The sequence below is a fragment of the Schistocerca cancellata genome, chromosome 4, assembly GCF_023864275.1.
Source record: "Schistocerca cancellata isolate TAMUIC-IGC-003103 chromosome 4, iqSchCanc2.1, whole genome shotgun sequence".
Taxonomy (NCBI): domain Eukaryota; kingdom Metazoa; phylum Arthropoda; class Insecta; order Orthoptera; family Acrididae; genus Schistocerca; species Schistocerca cancellata.
This window is the reverse complement of record NC_064629.1, coordinates 522,625,195-522,638,685: the sequence shown is the minus strand read 5'-3', so window position 1 is coordinate 522,638,685 and position 13,491 is coordinate 522,625,195. Positions and strand designations below refer to the sequence as shown.

Sequence of the window (13,491 nt, the reverse complement as noted above, 5' to 3'; positions counted from 1 at the left end):
AACACGGGGCCACTATTGGATGACTACTACTACTACTACTACTACTACTACTACTACTGGATGTGGTTTCATTATACTGGGATTCACTATGAGAAGTGCTTAATAGCTGGAATCTTTCCCCAAACACTGAGCATCTCTCTACCTCAATATTTTGTGGAGCAATGACGATGAGTTGATAATTTTATCAACCACACTAGACCCCCACAGATCCGTTGAGGTGCTGCCTGTGAAATTAAATGCCCACTCCTCAGAAGCCTGTATCGTGATATTTCAAGAAATGGATATTGACATGATAGTGCAAGAAACAACAAATTTTATTACTCATTCAACAGATAATGTAATACGCTAGTCTTCCGGACCTTCCCGGTCCAAGTTTGTAGCCTGATGTTCTCTAGAAATAACTGAGACTGTCTGAAACAGACAGAGGAGTAAAGTGATGAAGAGGTCTCTCCACTAATAATATTTAATATAAATGACTAAGAGTAAAAGCATATTATTAAATCAATGGAAGTGCAATTGCTGGTAACAATATCTTGACTTGGTGAACAATGAATACCCATACAGCAACTGCCTAGGTGTGGGCAAAACTGAAACATCAATGACAATATTCACCAGCCAGAATACCTGAGGGTTTGGACAACTGAGCAGTACTTCAATCCTTTCAATACAACCCAGTTGTTATCAGTGTACTATGATGAAATATCACTTTCAACAAGATTTTACTTGCCGCCAATTTCTAACAGAATGTAGTATGACAACCGTTTTATAGATTGATTTAACTGTGGACTAGCAGAGTGCAAAGATATCTTCCCAAGCTCAAATGCCTAACCACTTAAATGAACAGCAAACAACATATGATGTTAAAACATCCTGGCAGATTTAAATTGTGTGCCCGACTGAGACTCAAACTCGGGACCTTTGCCTTAATCTGCCATGAAGTTTCATATCAGCGCACACTCCGCTGCAAAGTGAAAATCTCATTCTGGAAACACATGATGTTGTTTCACAAGATGAAGGAAGAGGGAGTTTTTCTTTACCCTGTGGACAAAAGCTATTATTGTACCAATATTGGAACCTGATAAAAAAGAAAAGCTACGGACTATTCAGTTTAATTTCTATCTTAGGCAACCTTCTGGAACCAATGGTCCATCCAATTTTGTTGCTGTGTGTAAACAACAAATACGCTTTTCCCATTGCTGTGCAGAGCTTGAATGTTCAGATCCACAACCTTCGACTGTAGTCCTGTGTCAAGGAGACCTTTGCACTTGACTCCTGGTGACAGTCTTGCATTTCAGGTTCATTACATAATTGTGTTTCTGAGGTATTCCACTAACTTTTAATTTAAAAAAAAATCCCATTACTGTTTCCAGTTTAAGAGTTTGTATTGTCCTATACAATAAATATGTATATGTATTAAATGGAATTGCTGCTATTGTGGGATTGAATGTATTATTGGTCTCATTTGTTGCCAGCTTCTGTCTTTACTGAAATTTTAAGTTGCCGTGCCCAGCAGAATGTAATTTTTAAAGGGCCATTTGTAAGGATATGGGTATAGTTTTGCAACTAAGAATCCCATGCAAACTTCTGCAGAATTCAGTCTGCGCACCCATACACTGAATTATATCTGAGTAATCGGTGACTGAAAGTCGTAAAAGACTTAGTTCTTAGCACTGATGTTTGACAATAAACTGACATAGTTACTGCAAGTAACATGGAGGAGACAACCTGTAAGTGTAAATTAAATTTCCTACTCTTACGTGGAGATCGTTATTGGGGAGGATATCTACTGGTCCTTGTAAAATTTTACCAGTCTTTAATTTTGACCTGATTACATGATGGATTTGTGTCTTATGGGTCAGAAGCACCTTCTGTTTTAGACCTACTGGATTCTGGCTGTTGCTGAGTCCACTTTGTGACTGGAGCTTTCTGCATGCCCTGTTGGTAGGATTTGTAGAAGCATGTTTTACATCTTAAGATATGTTGTCAAGAACTTTTAAGTACATTATTGTTATGTGCTACTTTCAGAGAACCATAATTACTATCCTCTTATGATTCATTAGAAAATGAGGAAACACCAACAATTAGAGTAAGAGACCTGTGTTGGGAGTTCTTCCTTTCCTCACCCAGCTCTTTACCTCCCAATACTTGAAATCTGTGTGGTTTGTTCTTGTCATTTATAATATGTTAATGCCTTTTTCCTTTACATTATCTTCTCATGGTGTTGGTGCAAAAAGGGAAGAGCGAGTTCCGGAGTACATCTTCTGCCTCGGCTCTTATTCTGGAAGAACCTTCACCCATACACTTCCTGTCGCTTCTCTAACTCCACCTGTACATGACCTACACCTTGTATAGATGCTCTCAGTTCACTGTTATGTGTAAGTAATTTCCTGTGGCTGTGTCATAGATCTTGATTCTATCCATAATACTCACAAAATGCTTCCATTAGCTCACTGAGTTACAGGAAAAAAATTATACTATTTGCTCCTTTGGGAATGAGTCATCATGTAAAACAGTACTGTCAGTCACACCACTACCAAATGGAGGTACTGCGAAACTTTTCTTCCAGTGGGCAAATCTCTGTTATAATCTACATCTACATGACTGCTCTGCATTTCACCCTCAAGAGCCTATAGAGGGTTCATTGAACCACTTTGATAGTTTCTCTGCTGTTCCTGTCTCTAACATTGTGCGGAAAAATAAACTTCTAAATCTTTCCATGTGAGCTCTGATTTCTCATTTTGTAACAATGGTAACTTCTTCCTATGTGGACGGGCATCAACAAATTATTTCACATTTGGAAGAAAAAGTTGGAGCTTGAAATTTTGTGGAAAAATCTGACCACAAAAAAGTATTTGTTTTAAATATTGCCACCCCAACTTGCAAATCATATCAGTGGTGTAGGCAATATATGTAGTATATCTGTTGCATCTTGTAAAGGTTCTGCGAATAAAACACAATCTTTGTTCCACCTTCCCTGCAACGTTATCTATATGATGGTTCCAATTTGTTGTTTGTAATGATAATATCTAGGTATTTAGTTGAATTTACAGCCTTCAGGTTTGTGTGATTTGTCATGCATTTTAATTGTAATTTACTTTACTCCTTTTAGTACTCATATGGATGCCCTCACACTTTTCATTATTTAAGTTCAATTTCCACTTCTCGTGCCATACAGATATGTTGTCTAAATTATTTTGCAAGCAATTTTGATCTTCTGAATGGTTCAAATGGCTCTGAGAACTATGGGACTTAACTTCTGAGGTCATCAGTCCCCTAGAACTTAGAACTACTTAAACCTAACTAACCTAAGAACATCACACACATCCATGTCCGAGGCAGGATTCGAACCTGCGACCATAGCGGTCGCGCGGTTCCAGACTGTAGTGCCTAGAACCGCTTGGCCGCTCCGGCCGGCGATCTTCTGAAGACTTTACTAGATGGTAAATGACAACATCATATAATGGTAAATGACATCATCATATAAGAGGGTTGTACAGGTTCTCATAAATTGTTTATGTATATCAGGAAAGGCAGAGGACCTACAACACATCCTTGGGAACAGGAGATATTGCTTCCATTTTGCGTGATGACTTCGTCAGTTATTACGAACTGTGTTCTCTCCAACAGGAAATCACAAATCCAGTCACACAACTGAGATGATACTCTGTAGGCATGCAATTAGATGAGAAGTTGCTTAATACCTATTTTTCTTAGAATGTGTTCCAAAATCCTACTGCAAATAGACGTCTGTGACAGGTTTCTGTCATTCAGCGGATTATTCCTGTGCTCTTCCCTGAGTATTAGTGAGACCTGCTAAACTTTGTAGTCTCTAGGTACAGGTCTTTTGTGGAACAAATGGTTGTATATGATGGCTAAGTGTGGACCTATTGTATGGGCATATTCTGAAAGGAACCTAATTAGTATACAGTCTGGATCAGAAGCTTTGCCTTTATTAAGTGATTTAGCTGCTTTGTTGCACCAAGGATATCTACTTATAAGTTATTGATTTTGGCACTGTTTGATGATCACTCGTTTCTCAAAGCTGACTTTATAGTTTGCCTTTAGGTATTTAAACCAACCTATCTTGCTGTATTAATTTGGTTTGTAAAAAGCAATGAGTGTTGGATTGTGTGGAAAAAAAATGCTGTGTTGAGGTGGTGCAGTGGTCATGTATAGGGACTTCAAAAAGTAAAACAGTGGGAAATCCAGGATGGAATAATTAGTCTTTTTATGAAGACAGATTGCTACTCATCATATAGTGGAGATTTTGAGTTGCAGACACACACAACAAAGACTGCTAAACAAGTGAGCTTTCAGCCAAAAGACATTATGAAGTAGACAACACACACCCATTTTCATGCAAACTCAACTCGTGCACACACACATGAGTGCTTTTTCTGGCAGCCAGAGGCAGTGGTTAGGTGTGAGAGTTGGTGGTTCCCCCCCCCCCCCCTCCCCCCCCCCCCCCCATATAATATTGATTTCAGAAAGTAAGTTACCCTTGTCCCACACTAAGAGCATTGTGCAACAAGAGTGGTGTATTGTTAGAAGAGTATATGTTTAGAGTTTTCTGCAGAAACGTTTCTGCTACATAATTGTTAGCAGATGCATCATAGAGTACAAATGGAAATGATGTGGCAGCTGGAAACATGCTCCAAAGTTGAAGTACATGGGACAGTAAGATTCTTTCTGTCAAAATTACACGCAGATCCACTGTGAAATTCTGCCTGTATATGGGCCAAATGTAGTATTGCTTCCATTTGGTCAAATTGTTGGCACCATTTCATTACAAGGCCACACAGGTGTGGGTGTTGCCAGTTGGGAAGCCCAGATCTTGCACAATCTTTTTGACAAGTTGAAAGAATGTGAGGGAAAAGAGATTTTGGGAAGGCTCACTTAATGCTTCTGTGACCATGGAGCAGACCTGTGTGAATGAGGACTTGAGTGATTGGTAGAACATGCAGTCCTTTGCTTACAGATACTTTGTGACTAAGTTGAAAAACAGTATCGTGTATTTGTCGCTTTGAAGTGTAGTGCAGCATTCAGTAAAAGTTAATTCACTTAACACAATAATGTGTAACTTGTTTTGTGAAGTCCCTTTGTAGAATTACTCTAATTCAGAAGGAGCAAGAGTCCATATCCCTGTCCACTTATCCACATTTAGATTTGATGTAGTTTCCTTCAATCTGTTAAGATTGTCAGGATGGTTTCTTTGAAAAGGACATTTTCGATTTCCTACACCTAACTCCAGTTCTATCTGGGCTTGTTCTGTCTCCAGTGATGTCATTGTCAAAAGGACGTTAAATCTTCATTCAGAAGAGATGAAAGGCGGTGGATGATCCACACTGTTTAATTAACAGTAGGACGAGCTGCAACATGTGATGCATCAGTTGGACAGTAAATGTTTTCCTGTATTTGACATACAACGGCTGGGTTATGGATGAGCATGATACTTTCTGCACCTTTTAATTATTGCTTACAGAGAACACTGTGAAATATAACAGCGGGAACATGGCATTTCCTCCTCCCAATACCAGCATTCTAAATGTTAAGAGATGATAACATCAGCTTTACAGCTGTTGCTATTCTCTTTGTCTTCATTGACACTAGTATTTTTCTCTCTTGGCTTCTACATTCTCATCATAAATTTCCTTGCTTCCCTGTTCCTTCCCCTCCTCAGTTATTGTACTGGAAACTGACTGTTATCAACAGCTGTTTGGTAGTAGTATGCTGAAATTTTAAACTTTACTGGATGTCCTTTATTACTTCTGTACTCAGTGCTCCTTTCGATCCAGGAACAGATTCATTTTACTGTTTCATTTTCCTGTTGTCTTTCATTTTTCTCCTAATGAAGGGATTTTTGAAAAAGTTGTCTGTCGGCCCCACAGCAGTTGTTTACATGTTGCAGAGAAGCTGTACTCCTTTTATGCCCCAAATAGTGTAAGTATTCATTTCATTTTGTTCTGGTATCATAAATAGTGGCATATACTGATAAAATATTGGCATGTCTTAGTATGAAAACATAGGACACAACATATGCAATGTTGCAACTGTGCTTCAGACACCAAAGGGGGGAAAAGACTCTTTATGCTGATTAGGGCTCGTACAGAGGCATACAGGCAGTCGTTTTTTCCTCATTCTGTTTGGGAGTGGAACAGGGAGAGATGATGCTAGTTGTGGTACGAGGTACCCTCCGCCACGCACTGTATGGTGGATTGCAGAGTATGGATGTAGATGTAGATGGGTAAGAAGTTGCCACAAATAATAAACAGCAGTACTTCACAATCTCTCTGCTCTCATTACTGTAAGAAATTATGCAAATTATCATTTTTCTGTCATGAAAGAAAGTGCTTCTGCTGCCATTCGGTGATATTATTGAATAATGAAAGTGTAGTATTCAATATCTGTTATGTGATATCCACCAAAATACTGTACTTACAGTATTACATGGGTAGGAAACTTAAGGCTCGTATTAGTTAGGGAAGGCTTGATGTTTCAGTTGATCAGCGTAAGAAAGAAAATATAAAACTGTACCTGAAATGGTCTTAAACTGAAAATCTAACTGTGGTAAGCTTTTTATTGCTCTAAAGCTTTATTTATTAGATTTTGTTCAGATCTAGTGTTGAAACCAAGTAAGGTTTCAGTTCCATTTATTAAGAGTGTGACTGACTTCCCGATTTGAACACGCATCTAAATCTTTGCTATTATACCTAAACCAGTTTAGGCAACTACTGGGCTGTTCCCTTATTATGCTTTGTTTGTGCTCTCTCCCTTGTAAGCAAAAGATCCCTGTGTCTCTCTCTCTCTCTCTCTCTCTCTCTCTCTCTCTCTCTCTCTCTCTCTCTCTCTCTCACTCACTCCCCCCTCCTCCTCTTCCTCCCCCCCTTTCAGCTATCTTAAAATAATTAAAATTTGTGATACCTCTGCTGTAACACAAGGTATCAATAGTTATGTGCTACTTATTTTTATCTTAATGTCAAACATTTGTATGCGTAGCCAAATAAGCAGCAAGACTTCAGTAAAGTTTTATTTATTTCACAGCTAAATGTCGTATAACAGAGGTGGAGAAATGTGAGGGAGAAGCAGTAGCAAACAACAGAAAAGGGAAATTAATATTTTTTTATGAATGGGAATTGAAGCTAAAATGGAAAGGTTGTCTTCTTGATTCAAAGAACACAGAAATAGAAGGCACGGCAGAAATTCCTAATTTGAGTGAAGAGTATGATGCATCAGAAGTTGATGTAAGTTTTATATTTATAATAATGTTGAGTTTTTTGACATTTTATTGATGATGAAGTGTGAGAACTATTTAAAAGCATTTTGATGTATGTTAAAAATGTTTTTATGGTCATTAGTAGTCGACATAAATATTTTGCTTGAAGATCTGTGATGAGAGATGTGATTCATAGCAGGGTCTACAGGTAATAGCACTGCTTAGATTTCACATTTGTAGTTTCTCAGGTATTGATAATTTTACATGCAGGAAGCTTAAATTTACAAATTGGTGTGCTGATAGGTAGTGCAAAAGTTTGTTTGATGTACATTTTAAAACCAATTAAAAGTATCTTCAGTTTTAGGATTAAAATAAATACATTTAAACCAAGCAGAGTATTTGCTATGGAGGTTGTATGTGACAAATTAAAACTGTGTGCCACTGTGGGATGCAAATTTAGATCCCCAAATTTCTTGAACTGTGTACTACAAATTACGCCATCTGAGCATGCTTCCCCTATTGATTCAAAGCCTCAACACAGACTAGTCATTCTACTTGAGGGGAACACAATAACAAGCATCTAAACAGTTTCTATTGTAATATTTCAGTCTCAGGTCAAACAAATGTGGTATCATTACCAGTTCCATCTTCGTAGCAAGTAATCATCACACATTTTTTAAAAGAAAAAAAAAAATACAGCATTAGGAAACTAGATTGAATGTTACACAGTAACTCATTTGTAAAATGTAGTTTTTCACTATATTCTTTTTTAAAGCAAACTTGCTAACAAGTCAGGATTGGTAATGAATGATTTGTGTGACCCGAGGCTGAACTATAAAAAACTACCTAAACGCAGTGAAGACAAATTCACTGTGAAAGCACATCGTTCAGTTCAATACCCTGTCTTAAGTTACTGTGACTGTGTGGAAGGAAAGGAAAGGAAGGAAAAAGAATGTTTTCTCAGAAAATCATTTTTTTATTGTAAAAAAAGTGGTTTGACAATTTTTTGTTTATTTATTTTCTACATAAAGATTACATGGTTTACAGACTCAGCATGAGACATATACTTACCAATGAGAGAAGCAATTTTTTTTAAATTCACACTGTGCATTTTCAAAGAGAGCCCTTGTGTTTAATTAATAGTCGTGGTGAACACAAGACACATTGAAAATTGGACTCGTTTGAACTCGAATGCCATCTTGGTTAGAATGAGTGGTATTCGTGGAAGTAGTATGTCTTCACCCTTATGAGATGCACTCAGAATTGTTGCCTCAGTTGGATTGTTCATCAAATTTTAACTGCTAATTGGGTGCCATTGCGTATCTTTGGCTAATTGAAGTTTCAGAATAATATAATTGGCACTGCAATTTTCAAATTCAGATGTGCGATGGTGATCTGGAAACAGAGAGAGAATTAAGAAATTGCTGTGAAAAATTCACTATTTCACTTTAGCTCACTAGAGAGCCAATGGAGTTGTGCGTCACTATTTCACCTGCAATTCTATTTAGAAGTCCACATTGTTTAGCCACTAGAATATTTCTTCACTGAGCCATGTGTGATTTTTGATAATTCGTTTTGGCACTTCGGAATTCATTATGTTGCAGAAAGTAGATGGGAAGGTGATGTTTCCTATTTCTGGAGTTACTGACCTTGAGTAATTATATTCAAAATGTTTGAAGATAAACTCTCATATTTGTTATTAAATGCATTTTTTTACTGCACTCCAGAAAGTTGAATATTTCAAGGAGGCATGCAATTTATCAGCTGGTATTGGACATGACAATGACTGGAAACGTCTGCCTGAAATCACTGGATAGTAATGCCAATGCTCCACCAAATGGAACCTGATTATTTCCCAAGTTGTTCAGTGTATCAACTTATGGTTCCAGTGACCTCTTGTGAGCCATTGTACATTCATCCCATACAATGATTGGCATGCCTGAAGAACTTTTCTTGTTCCTGGTGTTTTCGAAATGTTATATGTTTTCGAAATGTTATATGTTGGGTTTTCTGTGAATTGCATGTTTAGTGACAGTTTAATATTCGAATGTGCTTTTCTCCTTCCATCAGCATGGTAGCAGTGCCTGAAGAGCCAAAAGCTAATACAGTATGGCCATTGGAACATGTTTTAGCCAAAAAGTAAGTTTTTCTAGTACTTTGGGTGTCCAAAAAGTGCAGTTCACGAGATTGGTTGGCTGCAGCTTATATGATGGTGTCAAATATTATCTTTTGTTCTGGAAGGAGTTTCAGTGTGTTTTATTGGATGAACAGTTGAATTTGAGGGCAGGATTTTAGAAACAGAAGAGGAGGTAGATGAAGACGAGGTGGGAGGTAAGATACAGAGAGAATAATTTGACAGCATTGGAGGTACTAAGCCAAAACAAGGCCCCAGGAGTATACAGCTTTCTGTGAGAACTATCGTTAGCCTCGGGACAGCTAGCCATGACGAAACTCGTCCATCTGGCACAGACTATCAGTTTAATAAATCATGTACAACAACACAAATTGTTTTCTGAAGAATGGAAAAACTGCTAGAAGCCAACTTTGAGAAAGATCAGTTTGGATTTCGGAGAAATGTAGGAACACACAAGGCAATGCTGACAATATGAGTCACATTAAGACAGGTTAAGGAAAGGCAAACCTACATTTATAGCATTTGCAGGCTTAGAGAATGTTTTTGACAATGTTGACCGGAATACTCTTTCAAATTGTAAAGGTGGCAGGGGTAAAATACAGGGAGCGGAAGGACTGATTAGTTGTTGTTGTGCCAACAACTTGCCACACATTGCAAGACAAAGCCCTCAATGAAGATGGTGCTTCTGTGAAATCTAAGCCATGATTTCGGTTTTTTTTTTACACTTCCTGTGCAAAAACACAGACAACACTCAACTGGAAAGAAATGAAATGGATTTAATGTGCATATTCGAATGCAACATTGTGTCAAAAATTAAATCAGTCAGCACACTACTTTTATTAACACAAATGTACACAAAGTGAATTGTTATGGAATGAAGATCTGAAAGCTAAGACTTTCACATACAAGTACAGAAATTATTCACATTACAATAATTGTTAGCAACAACCCTGAGTTGTGGGTGAGCCAAAACCCTGCACTGTAGCCTTGCTCGTAGCCCTAGTCACAGCACTGTGGAAAAGTCACTACAGAGTTCTGAATTAAATGGGAGGAGCCTGGGAAATGGTGAAGTTTTCAGTTGGTCTGGGAAATGTGCTCAAATGATGAAACTGGTGGTGCACTGCTCTGAAAGGCAGGTGTCAAGAGTTTGAATCCCAGTTCACTCCACAGTTTTAACTTTCACATCCATTTATTTTAATATTCAATAATGAATTTTCACTTTGGAACAGAATATGCCCTAATTTGGCACTTTCCTGGCATATTGTAACAGTGTACAGACCTGGGACTCAAATGTGGCCTTTGCCTTTCGGAAAGTGGCAGAAGTCGAACTGATGAAAGTAAGGCTATGGGGGCAGGTCTGGAGTCCTCCTTGGATAGATCAGTTAGTAGTGCAGTTGCCTGTGAAAGGAAAAGGACCCTGGTTTGAGTTCTGGTCTGGCACATAGTTTCAGTGTGCCAGGAAAATATTTTAATACTGTTTGAGAGATTTTTGGTCATGAAAATCAGCGTGAGTTATTTGGATCATGTGAACTTCCAACACATTCACAACACACACAATCATGCTTTTCCCCATCCCCATCCCCATCTCCATCTACATTTGGACACAACCTTAGTGTCATTTGCTATCATTCTGTAGTCTTATCTTGTGTACTGAAGTCGGATGCTTTTCACATGGATAAATAAATAATTTTGTAGTCTTATTATGTGTGTCATTTTATTTACTCTCTAGGCTGCTTAAGATAGTTGAAGGAAACCACCTCTTGTGTGAAAATATAATTTCTTACTTGGATCACGGCTTGGTCATTAAGTCCCCTTTTTAGTTTAAACCAATCATTACACAACACTTCCAAAGCCCTTGCCTTTGAAAAGACTTTTTCATAATCAGTCTGCACTCTGGAGGTGCTGTCATGAGCTGCAATTTTTGTTATGCCTTTGTGAAATTGAAACTATCCCTCACAGGCAGCAAGAACATGGTGTCCAGTATGAGCTTAAATAGTTTCTTAATCTGTTTCATCCACATCCACCAAACTGTGTAATTTGCTTTCCAACCACTTAAGCCATTAATTTGTGGGAAGATAGATATTTTCTCAATTTGCCTGTCAGTTGGATGCTAGAATCATTTCCATTGAACAGTACTGGTAAACAATAATTTTCCTCCTACTCCACTGTTTTCAGTCAGACACTGCTGTTATACTTGGTTTTGTCAGTTATAGCACCTATCTATATACAACCCCCCCCCCCTCCCCCCTTCCCTCCCATTCAGTCCAACTTCACTATTGATTACAGAGATTGGCAAGTGAATGAGTGCTGAGTCTCAAACTGTCTCACCTGCTGTATGCCATTTATGTGGTATCGCTTTGAACATACATGCTGTACAGCTAAAGAAATGTGTCACTTCGCTAGAACTTGACAGTTTTATCCGTCTCATTATATATATGGTACTGCCAAAGTCTTAACTGACTCAAATGTCCCACGACCCACCTGGATTTGCATGTAAGCAGTTCTGCGTTTGTGCAGGCATGTGATGCTCCACATGCCATTTCTCACTACTCTAAAGAGAGCTCCTTTAATGACTAAATATTATTTCAGGCAGAAATAGGTTCTTGTTTTAAATTTAAATGTACTTGTCATTTTTCAGCTGGTTCTCAGAATTTTGTGCTTCTTTCCACATGACAATTATTATTTTAAACAACTATTTTGTAACTGAAAGTGCACTAGTGTTGTAGACATTTAATTAAAAGTCCTGGCATTAGTCTGTGGCACTTTAAATGTTGGCCAGCAATTAATGTGAATTATCATCCCAGACTTGGTTAACATTGTAGTTCACTGTTAAACTTACAGGTGGACTTCAGTGTAAAAACTCACAGTGTGGAGGCTGACAGACTGAAAGAAATTATCGCCAAAGATGCAAGGGATGTTATTCGAAGTCAGTTGGCAAAATATATAAAAGCATTAAGGGAAGGTAAGACTGTGTTATCAGTATTGTATAACGAGTTTTGTATCACATATTTATAAAATAAATGTTCAAACTTATAGTCCTTTAAATTTCTACAGAATTTGCTAAGGGCATGATACTGCCAAAGAAAGAGGATGAGCAAGCAACAAAACAAGACAGCCTTGCTAGCTTAACTGCTGGTTTCAAAAGCAAGGTACTGTGGTTTTTTTGTTTTCTCTAGATTTATTTGTGGTAAATATAATTTGCAGTAAATATAAAAAAATTAAAATACAGTTTCAGTACTGTAATGTGGTCGAATCTATCTAATAATTTTCAGGTTCAAATGGACAGTCCAAGCAAAGAAGGGTCATCAAAGAAACTGAGCACAACTACTTTGACAATGTCTGTGAAGCTCCAGTGCAGGAAGGAAGAAGTTTACAATGCTCTCACAAGTATTGAGGTAAAAATCTACCATTGGTTAGCTTTGAAGTAAAATATATACTCTGCTGTTCTGACATTTTTTAATTGTTACAGCTAGTACAGGCTTTCACCAATGGTCCTGTTGTGATGGAAGTGAAACCTGGTGGAAAATTCGAGCTCTTTGGTGGAAACATACATGGAGAATTTTTGGAGTTGGTAAGATTGTTTGAAAATAAATGTCTGTTAATATTATTCTACCAATATTACAAGAGGTTTCTATGTTGATGTAAGACAGAATTCCTGCGTATCAACTGTAATGTTTTGGTCCTTCATAATTAAATTTAAATTTTTGCCTATATAGGTTTGTATAGACCAACTGTGTTACAATAGTTTACCTGTATTATGGCTCATTCTGAAATGTCACACTTCCTTACTTGGGAAACTACTTGAAGTATGACATTTTTACTAGAATGTGTAGATAACTGAATGCTTCCCTCATATCAAAATAATTTTCATTGCAATTTGTAAACAGGTCATGCCCTAAATCGTGCTGTTCCAGCTAGGGTGCTTACACATGGGCAGCTGGATGCCTACGGGCAGTAGTAGGCAAACTGCTGATTTGCTTACAGTCAGCCAAGAATGTCACGCATGTGCAGAAACCTTGTGACAGGGATGCTTAGCAGGAAGCCTGTACTATGTGTGCCTATCGATGAATGAGCTTGATGGGTGCTTGTTGGTGTCTGTGCCCATGGGACAGTTCTGGATTTCCTCACCCTTGGTGGTGGTGGT

At 37.9% G+C, this 13,491-nt stretch overlaps 1 protein-coding gene across 1 annotated transcript in view; it reads left to right on the top strand.

Annotated features, from left to right (window-relative positions):
- The window catches only part of LOC126183294 (activator of 90 kDa heat shock protein ATPase homolog 1), a 93,889-nt gene that overhangs the window by 66,286 nt on the left and 14,112 nt on the right, over positions 1-13,491 (top strand). The window contains exons 4-8 of the mRNA XM_049925133.1: positions 7,042-7,241; positions 12,189-12,309; positions 12,402-12,496; positions 12,620-12,742; positions 12,817-12,918. Coding sequence (XP_049781090.1) covers positions 7,042-7,241; positions 12,189-12,309; positions 12,402-12,496; positions 12,620-12,742; positions 12,817-12,918 — 641 coding nt within the window. The remainder of the gene's footprint in view (positions 1-7,041; positions 7,242-12,188; positions 12,310-12,401; positions 12,497-12,619; positions 12,743-12,816; positions 12,919-13,491) is intronic.